Source organism: Populus trichocarpa, chromosome 5, assembly GCF_000002775.5.
Source record: "Populus trichocarpa isolate Nisqually-1 chromosome 5, P.trichocarpa_v4.1, whole genome shotgun sequence".
Lineage (NCBI taxonomy): Eukaryota > Viridiplantae > Streptophyta > Magnoliopsida > Malpighiales > Salicaceae > Populus > Populus trichocarpa.
The window spans coordinates 7,261,730-7,274,624 of NC_037289.2; the positions used below are offsets into that span (position 1 = coordinate 7,261,730).

The following is a 12,895-nucleotide window of genomic DNA, read 5'->3' on the forward strand; positions in this document are numbered from 1 at the left end:
TTTTAATATTTTTTTTTAAAACAAGCAATTTCTACCGTACTTCTTTGTATAAACTTAAAAATCAGATTTTTATAACAGTTTTTGGTGATTATTTTTTTTAATAACTATGTCGCTATATAAAATATTAGATCTTTAGATATTAAAAATCTCAGTAAAATTTTTTTATTTTAAAAATTTTAAGATTTTTCTTATTATTTTATTGGTTTTATCGGTTGATTAATTTTACTGATTATCATAAATTAATTGACCAATTGAGCTAGAAATAACATAATTTAACTATAATACGTTTTAAAAATATAACATATATTAAATATCACTATTCTATAACACAACAATTATATTATCACGTTTAAAAATAATAATATTTAATAAATATAGTATTTCTAAAACTTAATATAATCAAACCATATCAATTCACTAATCTTATTTTTTTAATTTACCGTGCTAACTGTCCACTTTATCCTCAGAGATCCATCAGCCTAGACTTATTAACAACCAGTGGTTGTCAACCACTATAAATTCTTGACATTGACCATGTCATGTCATATATATCTCAAATCTAATTCAAAAACCCGAAATACAGGCATAGTTCCTCGCCATTCTTTTAGTCCTATTCCGTTTAAAACTTCAAATCCTTAAAAACTTGAAACCAAACACGGAACTGTCTTGTTTTTCTCAGCTTCAGTCCCTATCAGAAAACCAAACCAATAGAAAAGTTTCATTGGATCTTACACTTAATACACTTTTTTTTAAGGTAACCCCTTTTCTTGTTATTCCTTGGTGGGTCTCTTGAATCTGAAAAGTTCAAACATTTTGAGTTGTTTTTTCGTGTGTTTTTGTTGAAAGTTGTGAAGGTTGGGGTTTTGTTAATAATGATGGAGAGAGCAGAGTCAGGGCAGAAACTGTACACACGGATGCGTTTATGGGAATTCCCAGATCAATATGTGATTGAACCAACTGATGGATCTTGTGGTTCTTCTTTGGCCGTCAATAAGGCTGATGGGTCAATGAATTTGATTGGTTTGTTGCTTTATTTTGTTAAGTTTTGTTGAATTCGATTGTAAAGTCTTTGTTTTTAGATTGATTGATTTGGTGGTGTTCGGTATTTTTGGCATGTAGATGAAGTTCCTGAGTGTAGCTCAATCAGGGTGCCTAAAATTAGGATCATTTTTGGTGTCATTGGGATGCTAAAGCTTGTGGCAGGTAAAAAAGTTGTCTTCTTTATCATACAGCTTACATTTTGATTGCTTGTATATGTTGATTGTGGCCATTTAATTTTGATGATCAGGTGCTTGTTTTTCTAATGGAATTGTAAATTAAACCAGAATGTAAGTTTTTCCAGTTAAGGGATTGTAGACTTTCTATTTTTATGACGTGGTTTTGTATTTCGCTATGTTTTCAGGGTCATACTTAATAGTTATTACAGATCGTGAATGTGTTGGATCCTATTTAGGACATCCTATCTATAAAGCTACATCATTGAAGATTTTTCCTTGTGACCAATCCGTTACAAATTCTAACGCAGAACAGGTAAGCCTGCTGCTGCTTTATTGTTTCATTGGCTCTAAAGGCAGCAAACGATTTGAATATTTATTCGACATAATGACTTTGGCAGAAAAAGGTGGAGACTGAATTCTCTGGGCTACTTAACGTCGCAGAGAGGACTTCTGGTCTGTATTTCTCATATGACTCCAATTTAACGCTGAGGTGAATTACTTTTCCATTTGGTTCATGTATGTCTATTTTTAATTAAAGAAAGTGCATGCTCTCATACACATTCAAAGTTGTTGTGGAGACCTTAGGCGACTCGCTTAGTTGGCTTTCTTCCTGATGCACTGGTGGTTAAATTTGGTTTAAATTTACTAGATCATCCTATGGTTTGTATATTTCAGAATATGGATATGTAGACAATATTTACGAGCTTGAAATTTTGCAAGGAAAAAGTGGTTGTAGGCTTTAACTCTTCAAGATTATCTTCAATAAGAAGTGCAAGTTGAAATTGTTAATTATGCATAAGGACAATGAACTTATGAAAAGAAAAAAAATGGCAGTTTTCTTGTTGAAATTTTCATGAGAATCATGGCAAACTCAAAACTCCAAATTCAATGGGTAATGAATATTGAAAACAGAGTTAATTATTGAATTTTAAACAAGATGCTAATTGTTAAACAAAGGTAAAACACTTCATATGAATGTTTCAATTGAGCAAAAGGCCATTGAATTTGGACATGTAATATTTATACCATTTTTACTCAATCAATTTAATTAATCTTAGTTGTCTGTTTCATAAAAGAAATATATTTATCTGTGTTTTCATATGCATGCATGTACATTTTTGAAATTGTAAACGTTTATATGTTTTGTTGTGTGACAGTGCTCAGCGATTGCATGATCTGGGTGATGAGTCTAAATTACTTCCTCTTTGGAGACAGGTAGCCCTTGGCATTTGAAGTTGCTACTCTTTTTTGTTGGTTTTGCCTGCTATAGTGTATGGGAATATTAGTTTCAATCTTTTGAGTCAATAATTTATATTCATTGATGTTTCTTGTGATTATTAATATCCATTGAATTGGAAGTATTGCTTATTAATGTTTGTTCCAGGCAGAACCTAGGTTTCTGTGGAACAACTATATGTTGGAAGTTCTCATAGACAACAAGGTTGGGTGTTCCCTTTACTCTACTTAACTTTATGTTCATTGTTTTCTTCTCTGTTGAGTTTCTAGCTAATGAAGTTCTGATCATATATTGGGTATCTCTTGCAGCTTGATCCATACCTACTTCCTGTTGTCCAAGGCAGTATCCTTCCCAAGTTTTTGTTATTTGATATGAAAATAATCTTAGCTTGTGCATGACATAACCACTATCTGACTTTTAAGTGCCCATCCTTTTGAGTTTGTCCTCAACTGATGATCAGGCTTTCAGAACTTTCAAGCAGCCATTGGGAAAGAAATTGTTGATGTTACTCTGATTGCTAGGAGATGCACAAGGAGAAATGGTAATTAAAGCTTATTGGATAATGAAAATCCTGATATGTTCAGTTCATAGTTGCACTTCTTGTTATTTTAAAAAGAAAAAAAAACATAGTAATTTCAGTTATGCGTATACTAAAGGGTGGTTGCGCATTAAAAGTGCATTCTGGATATCAATTTTCAATCCTGCCAGCCTTGATCATAAGTAGAACATTTTAGAGAATAATTACAAGTCTGGTGCCTAAATATCTCTCACAAAATAAGCTTGAAAAAACCATATTATAAATTTGTGTCTGAGAGAGATGTTTGATCTTTGCCTTTTACAGTATTGAATGGAAACATTCTAAATATCTCTCACAAAATAAGCTCGAAAAAACCATATTATAAATTTGTGTCTGAGAGAGATGTTTGACCTTTGCCTTTTACAGTATTGAATGGAAACATTTAATATCTGATTGTTGTGTAGTACAATAACAAAGGATATGTGTTGATTTTTGACATCCTGTGTTGATAAAATTCAAGCTTCTTGTTCATGCTCTAGATCTAGTAGAAGTGTCCATCTGTCTGATTCTACCTATTGGTATATCAAAATGCCAATAGACATTCTGCTCTAAGTTTATTGAGTGCCATCCTTATTTGATCTCTCATCTTTGTTGATGATAATTTGAACCTTTTGAAGGCACTCGCATGTGGAGAAGAGGAGCTGATTCTGATGGGTATGTTGCTAATTTTGTGGAAACTGAGCAGATTGTTCAGATGAATGGATTCACATCATCATTTGTTCAGGTGAAGTTTTGATATCTTTAATAAGTTACTAAACTTATGTCATGGACTTGCCGTATTATTTTGAGTTTCCTTCTTTAATGAGAGCAGCACTGAACATCACAAGAGAGTCATAAATGCTAAAAGGAAAGAGCAGTAGGGCCTGAAATATCTGCTGAACTAGGTACTGGAGGAAGGAATTTCATGAATAAAAAGAATAATGGTGTAATATGATGGTGGCTTCCATTTTGTAGGATAAATAATTTGGATAGTTGCTTATATGCTATCGATTGGATATGTTCTAGTGGCTTGCATGACAAGTTATAGTCAAACATGGAATTACCTCATAGTTGTCTCCTTCTCATGATACTTGTTCTTTTTATTGCCTTGTAGGTTCGGGGTTCAATTCCATTTCTTTGGGAGCAAGTTGTTGATTTGACATACAAGCCCAAGTTTGAGATTGTGAGACCTGAGGAGGCTGTGAGTATTATGTGGTCTTTGCTGTTAAAATATACACTTTTGGAGTTTGCTCCTTTAAATTGATGTCTTGCTGGTTGCCTTTTGCCCAGCCTCGAGTGGTGGAGCGGCATTTTCTGGATTTGAGAAAAAAATATGGGAGTGTATTAGCGGTTGATCTTGTCAACAAGGTGCATATAACTTTCCTCTGATGAAACTTGGATAGTTAAATAGCATATTTTGTTACTATACTCTTGTACATGATGATTTCCACATTAGAATGGCTTGGTAAATTTGGTGTGCGTGTATATACTGTTAAAGTGAACAATAGGACATGCATATACATGTGAGTTGTGCATTCTACATGCATACAAATTGCTTGTATATGCGATTTAAATTCCTGCATGTGTGTGTGTGGATGTGTTGTTTTTCTCTTTAGACCACCTTTTCGAGTCATTTGTTGATGATCCACCTTCATCTTGTATCAGCATGGAGGTGAGGGGCGCTTGAGCGAAAAATATGCAAATGCAATGCATCGTGTCATTAGTGATGATGTAAGGTAGAACTTCCTTACACGTAACCTTTATTCTCTTTTATTTTCAAGACATTTCCATTTGATGTGAACGATTATTGAATATTGCAGATATCTGCACTTTGATTTTCATAAAATCTGTGGGCATGTTCACTTTGAGCGCCTTTCAATCCTCTACGACCAAATTGTTGATTTCCTTGAGAAAAACGTGTAAGTTTCACTAAAGAGCTTTTATTTCAAACTGGATATTTATTGTTTCATTTGCTCATGTAGAGGGACTGATGATTCTTCACTTGTATTGCATGCTTATGAAAGGTTGGTTTGACTTAAATAATTGATTATAGAATTTATGCTGTTCTCTAACCTGTCATTGACAGGTACCTTTTGTTGAATGAAAAGGGTGAGAAAATGAAAGAGCAAACTGGGGTTGTGAGGACCAACTGTATTGATTGCTTAGACCGTACAAATGTTACTCAGGTGGGTTAATTTCCAACATTCGAGTAATCCTATTGAAGTATAGTGGACAGAGTCAGAACATATATGAATCATATACCTGGGAAGTCGTTAGTTGTATTCTCTTGGGGTCTTAAAGAGTGTTTCTTTCTTTCTTTCTTGCTTTTCTTTTCCTCTTTCTTTTTTTCTGATGAAAGGGTTCAGAGTATTTGATTGTAGTGCCTCTGCCATATGCATGGATTCATTTAGCTGGTGATGCTAAAGGAACTGCACTTATAAGATTATTGTTGGACTGCTACCTTGAAATTAACAAATTTCTCTGAATATGTGAATATAACTCTTGCATGTTTGAATCATGTGCTTCTTATAAACAATATTTAAATAATGTTTACAGAGCATGATAGGGCGAAGAATGTTAGAAATCCAACTTAGAAGGATTGGTGTTTTTGGAGCTGAAGAAACTATTAGCTCCCATCCAAACTTTGACGAAAGCTATAAAATATGTGAGTACTTTCACATATTACATTTGCTCTAAAAACCATTTATGAAGCTTACTATTTTCTTTGCATCGTTTTATTCTGGTCTATTACAGTTACCTGATTTGTTAACATCTCAATGCCTTTATTTTTTACTTTCTACTGTTCTTTTTTATCTTTAGTATGGGCTAATCATGGAGATGAGATAAGTATTCAATATTCTGGCACTCCTGCTCTAAAAGGAGACTTTGTGAGGTACTTTCCATGGATTTACTCCAGTTTTTCCTTTGAAGAGATATGCATGCATTCTTACAATTTTTCAACTGAAGATCATTAGTGAAATGCATCTATGATTCCTGAAATGGCTGAGATGCATCTTGATCTCATATAGGCAATATATTTGAAATGAGTCGGTGCATGCATGGAAGTTGGTCAGGCTTATGTAGTTGTACATGTTGCATATTCTCTGTTTACTTGTTGCTGGCCTTTTATTTTCATATTACTCCATGCTGCTGCTATTATGATGGCTATATTTGAGAGTAAATGATGGTGACATTTGCATTAGCATGAAAACTATTGGTTTTCTCTACTGTAACTTTTTTCTCTCTTGTGGAATTTCAGATTTGGCAAGCGGAGTATCCAGGGGATCTTTAATGATGGCTGGAATTCTCTTGCCCGTTATTATTTGAATAACTTTTCTGATGGCACAAAACAGGTTGGTATTCTTCATTCTTTTTCAGTTAGTTGCTTAAAATGACGACTAAGAAATTGTACTACTTTTAGAGTACTAACAATTAGCTCCATCTGCAATTCTTCCTTTTAGTCTGTAATGCTACAAATTTTTGCTTTGAATTAGTTGATGAAATCTTTTGTATTGAGAAGCTTCAACAAGCTATTCTCGCTGATCAATGTGATACTTGTTATGCTGTATTAACCTGCACTGTATGGGTGATCATGTATTTAAAGCATGGTTTACATGACCTAAGATTTATTACAAATATGTGTTATTATTTTATTATGTTGTTTTTGGGCCCTTTTATACCGTTGTTCCCACATTGTGAGAAGACAACCATCTATTTTGAAATTCTTAGTTTGGATCCTGACTTTCGATTTTCTATTTTCTTTTTTGGCATGGAAATGAAGGATTCAATCGATCTCTTACAGGGACATTATATTGTTTCTGTAAGCCGAGAGACAACCCCTCCATCTCAAACAGGAGGCCTTGAGAGTGTAGCTGTGAGTACCAGTTGGCTGGAATTTCAATATGTTTTATGCATCTCTCTGGATTTTCAGTATCATGAATTCATGAAGTTCACAGCACAGAATTCATGTCCAAACATAAATTTGAGCTGAAATGCTATGCTTTTTTTTTTTTTTGGATATATGCAACCTTCTTATGTTAGTGGTTTTAGTTGGAACCTGGGTGCATCTATATACTGTCGTGCTGTAACCTCATCTTTTCCCCCTGTTTTGCAGTCTTTCCCAGTGGCTTTAGCATTGGTCTTGATTGGGTTCTTTTTGGCCCTGATGTCACTTAGGCAAGGTGAGTTATGCTAATTTGACAAGAACAACAGACAGACAGTCTTTGTTTGCAGCACCTAACTTTGCTAAGCTAAATACGATCCCCACTATTTTATTTTTTTGGCTTTTTTGTGCCTTGGTTCATGAGAAGCAGTTAAATAGGATATTGCGAGGCTTATGCTTCACGGTTAGAGGATTAAAAAAGGCCATGCCTATTTAAAATTCTGTGTTTGATGAGGCGTACAGGCTTTAGGACTCATGCTAAAAAGCATGACCAAGGGCTACAAGGAAAATTATCTTACATATCATATTGATCAATGACATTCTTCTCTTACACTGATCTTCCATGCAGTTCGGTATGACCTCCGACACTTGTTCTTCTCAATCATGTGGGCTAGCCTTAGTGTTGCTATTGGAGCATTTGTGAAGGCAAATGGACGGATTTTCTGCAAACGGCCTCGTCTGAACAAGCCTCGATCTTAATTATAGATTCAGAATGCTTACAGAAATATTTCTTATCAGATTTTCAGCTTGTTGCTTATTGTTTTTTATTCTTTGAAACAACTTTGGATTCTTGTATCCCACATATCATATCTAAAATCTGATGATTCCAATTTGAGTTTTTGATTTTCTTGTGCCCTTTTCATTATTTAATTGAAAGCATTTCTCTAGACTAAAGTGTGAAAAAAAGAGAGGGGCAAGCAACATTAAATGTTTGCACGGAAATGCAAAGTTCCACAACATTTCATGTATAGAAGATTGCTTTGCATATGAAGGCCGATAGAGGAGAAACTCTACCTGTAGATAGCATAAATGAACTTGAGGTCAATTGGACTGGTTCTCATATAGCCTTGTACACGCATGAAATCACCAGTGCCTCCTATAATAGCAACCTCAGAAGGCTAGATATTATGGAGCACATTTCCAACAATGGAGATGATCCCTTGTGATTCTACAATCGTAAAGCGATCTTATTAACAAAGGGTCTTTACTAGATTCATCGATAGTAGATGTCATGCTACTCCTAAAATGGAAACAACTTCTGAAGATGGGTTAATTGGTGTTTAAGAGTGTGGTAGTGGTTGCTTTTCAAAGTGTTTTTAAAAAACACGTTAAAATAATATATTTTTTATTTTAAAAAAAATTATTTTTGATATCAGCACGTCAAAATAATCTGAAAACATAAAAAATATATTAATTTAAAAAAAAAAAAAAATTTTTTAAAAACATTTGTCAATAGTAATGCCAAACACCAATACTCCAGAAATCTTGATAAGCATACAAGGTGCCAATAGGTGATGTGGTTGGAGGAACTCCTGTTCCTGCCACACCTTTTACTATGAAATACCAGGTTTTGTTTAGAACATCATGGCTGTAGTTTACAAAATGGAGGGACGAGAGTCCATGGTAGCTTTGATATTGGTGGAGGTGGAGGTAACTTTAAATGAAAGAGCAGAAACTAAACCATCCAATATATTTCTTCTTGTTGGTTTTAAATGACAATTTTGTTGTTTGTTTGTTGCTTTATTATTTATAAATTCATCTGGAATAAATAAGCCGTTATTAATTGTTATTCTAGATTAATGATGAGTGGGTAATAAATTAATACATAACTTAGTGGTGTCTAAAAACATTTTTCTAGATATGTTTCGTTACAATTTCACTATGTATTAGTTGCCTTATTAGTCATTAATCCAATGTACTATTATTAGTCGTTATTCTAGGTTAACATGATTTTGTTATGTTTAAAAACTAATTGTTTTAGTTAATGATGAGTGGGTAATAAATTGATTAATACATGATTTGATATTATCCAAAAATATTTCTAAGATATATTTCCTTTAACCCATTTGTGTATTAGTTGTTTTATCATTCACAAATTCACAAAGAATAAATGAATCGTAATTAGATATTATCCTAGGCTGAGTAATAAATTGATTTATAAATGATTTCATTGTGTTCAAAAACATTTTCTTAAACATGTTTCCTTCAACATAGTTGTATATTGGTTATTTCATTATTCATAGATTCATCAAGAATAAATGAACTATCATTGGGTGTTATTTTAAGTTAATGACGAGTTGGCAATAAATTGATTAATACACGACTTCATCATGTTAAGAAAAAAATAATTTTAAGATGTTTTTTTGTTGTTGTGTATTAGTGATTTTATTATTCATAAATTCATTTAGAATAAATGAATTGTCATTAAGTTAATGATGAGCAATAATAAATTAATTAATACATGATTTTTTGTATTCAAAATATTTATAAATATATCATGTTTTTCCTCGTAAGTTTTCTAAAATATAAAAAATATATAATGACAATTTTTATTTTTATTTTTACAAATTTGGACATGTGAGTTCAAGGGCATCCTCGATTATACCTTTCTAAGCTGCTATTTAAGTTGTCCAGTTAGTCGCCTTCAAGAAGTGGAGCACTCATGGTGACAACATTATTTTTAAATTTATAAAATAAATATTTGTAAAAACCCTTAATATCAAGTTTTAATTGTAAATATTATTTATAAATATTTATTTATTTGTTATTAAAATTTGAAATTCTTATGTTCATTTTGATATATTATAGAGTTCATGTTTTTTTAGGATACCTTTTTTTATATATATATTGTGAGCGAATTTGAGTTGGTTTGATATGATCCCACATAGAACTGTTGAGTGTGAGTGAAAACCTGCAGGTCCACGTCAACCAATATAATCTTGAACATGTTTATGTCTACTATTTACCATCCTCTCGGGTCCAATACTTGCATTTTAAAGGTGAGGATTGAGCCTTATTGCTAGGTTCAGATCTAAAATCACTGACTTAGATTATAATAGTTTTTTACCTTTAATAACAAACACACATATACGAGTTTTGGTAAACTGTTAGCGTGTAAATATATTAGACACCTTTATAATTAAAAACAAATAACAATATAGAATGATTATTATTTTTTCTATTGCATAATTATTATTTTTTTATATCTAAAACCTCTAAATATCAATTACGGTTTCTTAGTTATCATAAAAATAACTAGCAACTTATTTTTATATGTTCTTACTTTACTTTTTTATATGTGGTTCATCTCGATATCTACCACAACACAAGTTATAATAATTAAATCTATGGGATATGTTTAGGGATAAAGGACTTTTGCTCTATTTATTGATCTATTGAGTTTAAATTTTGGGACCAACACCCAAATGAATGCATTTCTTTTAATGTATAAGATCAATGTAGATTATAGATATATAAAGAGGAAATACTTTATCAATGAAAAAGATTAAAAAAAAAGTTGCAACTATTCAAATCAACATTAGTTGGACTAAGTACACCCATTTATAAATTATAATAATGTTAATTTTTTAAAATTTTTGAAATTGTAACCAATAACATCAATTAAAAAAACAGAAGGCAAAGTTAAATTTGTTGACATTTTGGAATTAAAGAAGATTAAGGCTATGTTTGTTTCCCGAAAACTGGATTTCGAGAAACCACTTTCCAAACTTTCTTGTGTTTGTTTGCCATTAGAAAAGTTAGTCAACGGAAAATACTTTCCGGTTAACGGAAAATTTGGTTTGGTTTCCAGGAAAGTGTTTTCCTTTTATTTTGGGCAGAAAATACTTTCCGGAAGTTGTAAAAAATTTAGAAATTTCATATTATTTGTTAATTATATAAAATTTAGTCCTCAAACTTTTAATTACTATATATATTTTGTTTAGAATATTTGTTTTTCAATTTTATCCCTTAGAATTTAATTTTTATATTAATTTTGGTCCTTATTTTTATAATTGTTATTTACTTTTCCCTTATCATTTTTTAATTGAAATTTTTTATCTATCAAATTTGGTCCTCATTCTTTTGATTGTTATTTATTTTATTTGAAATAATTTATGAAATGTTAATTATTATTATTACCCAAATTTCTTCATCTTTCAATTTTTTTATTTTTTAGATTTGATCTCTATTATTTTGATCATTATTTATTTTATTTGAGATAATTTATGAAATTATATTTTTTTTCAATTTCATTCCCATTCAACTTTTTAATTTATAAGATTTGTTCCTCATTATTTTAATAAACTTGAAAAAAATAAAACATTAATAAGTTATTTTCCAGCTCATTTTCCATGACATAACCAAACACTGGAAAGTGTTTTCCAACTTCTTTTTCATTACACTACCAAACATCATAAAATAATTCACTTTCCCGGAATTCACTTTCCTGGAATTCATTTTCCAAAAGAAAACTACTTTCAGCAAACAAACGAGGCAGTGAATCTGCTCTGGAATTGGCCAACTACATCCAGTAAGTCATTAATGTACTTTATGGCAACTTTTAACAAGTCAGAATTGAAATCCATCAACATTAATATTGTCTTACACAACTTTTGAAACGGATGGATAAATATGTTTTTTATATCTTTTTGCTTAAAAATCTAGAATTAAAAGGGTAAAAATTATGATAATAACTTAACATATTCAGGGTTGGTAAGATGTCAAACTTAGGTGATATGCCATAACATTGCTTTTTGGCTCAATATTCTTAGGTTCAGTTATTTATTGAGCTTAAATTCATGTGAATCTGGTAAGATGTTAGACTCAATATCTTTAACTTCAGCTATGTGATAAGTCTAGGTACATGTGACTCTGGCAAGATACCAGACTCAACACCCTTGGACTTAACTACGTGTTGATCCCAAATGCATGTGGGTTTGATGAGATGTCAAATCCAACATCCTTGTATTTAGTTACATGTTAAACCCAAAGGCTTATAAGTTTGGCCATGTGTCAGATCCAAACATCATTGGGTTTAGTTACGCGTGGGGCTCAAGTGCATGGTGGTCTGGCAAGACATCAGACCCAAATTTATTAGGTTTATCTACACATTGAGCCTAAACATATATGGGTCTGGCAATATACTAGACCTAATTGTCTTGGATTCAGTTACATGCTGAACCCAAATGCATATGAGTTTGACAAGGTGCCAAACCCATCACCTTTGGCTTTGGAATCTTTCCAAATCTAATAAATATAGAGTTAATAATCTTTTAAGCTCTTTGTTAGGTCACGTGAATTTGTTTGTTTATTCTCATGTCTTTTAATATAAAATATTAAAAGTAAAAAACGATCATCTCCCTACATCATTAGGTATATAAAAATCTTTAAATGACCTATCATATTTCTATCAACATTAATTTTATGTAAGAAATATTTATCCCTCATTAAAGTTGTATAATAAATATACCAGGAGGAAATGACATTTTCCTCATTAATATATATATTACACTTCAACCCCTCCATAAGCAATATGACAAAGTTAAGAGGCTATATATATCCTCTAAACTACCTAGGTAAATGGTGCACACCTTTTCTATTATCTACTCATACTCATGTTTTTACAGAGTATTTATCATACATAACTAAGAAAAAAATCTTTTGTTTTTAAGAATTTAAAGTTCATTATCTCATTTATTATAATTTCTTATTAAAAGTCATTGACTTTATCATCAGAGAGTCCTTAAATGCCACAAAAGAATTGTTTTGCAGGTGTTGAATCTTCTATCACCAATCATTAACTTCTTAAACTCTGGAGAAGAGAACATTAACATGAACATATGATCACCCTCTATCCAAATACTAAAAAAACTCTCATTCCTGAACATTTTGAATTTTAGAAAATCATCAGAAACATTAATGTTGAATTAAAGGATAAACTA

At 31.6% G+C, this 12,895-nt stretch overlaps 1 protein-coding gene across 2 annotated transcripts; it reads left to right on the forward strand.

The window, feature by feature from the left end:
- The first annotated feature begins 528 nt into the window (after nucleotides 1–528).
- LOC7492124 (phosphoinositide phosphatase SAC6) lies at nucleotides 529–7,796 on the forward strand. 2 transcript variants are annotated; one of them, XM_002306392.4, is made up of 21 exons: nucleotides 529–754; nucleotides 847–1,020; nucleotides 1,120–1,203; nucleotides 1,403–1,530; nucleotides 1,616–1,707; nucleotides 2,375–2,432; nucleotides 2,602–2,658; nucleotides 2,763–2,796; nucleotides 2,915–2,995; nucleotides 3,649–3,755; nucleotides 4,125–4,211; nucleotides 4,301–4,378; nucleotides 4,676–4,746; nucleotides 4,831–4,929; nucleotides 5,097–5,196; nucleotides 5,567–5,675; nucleotides 5,831–5,903; nucleotides 6,270–6,363; nucleotides 6,792–6,884; nucleotides 7,125–7,191; nucleotides 7,522–7,796. In XM_002306392.4, the coding sequence occupies exons 2-21, from the start codon at nucleotides 873–875 to the stop codon at nucleotides 7,650–7,652; spliced, it is 1,791 nt and encodes a 596-aa protein (XP_002306428.2). In that variant the 5' UTR covers nucleotides 529–754; nucleotides 847–872; the 3' UTR covers nucleotides 7,653–7,796. The 2 variants fall into 2 exon arrangements, with proteins under 2 accessions (XP_002306428.2, XP_024457348.1); XM_024601580.2 differs by having other exon boundaries at nucleotides 529–1,020.
- Nucleotides 7,797–12,895: the final 5,099 nt, after the last annotated feature.

Bases quoted from the DNA above. Each gene is read 5' to 3' on its own strand.
- LOC7492124 (XM_024601580.2), top strand. From the start codon at position 873: ATGATGGAGAGAGCAGAGTCAGGGCAGAAACTGTACACACGGATGCGT. The intron at 1,204-1,402 runs GTAAAAAAGTTG...CTATGTTTTCAG, and splicing joins GATGCTAAAGCTTGTGGCAG to GGTCATACTTAATAGTTATT. The intron at 6,364-6,791 runs GTTGGTATTCTT...ATGGAAATGAAG, and splicing joins TTTCTGATGGCACAAAACAG to GATTCAATCGATCTCTTACA.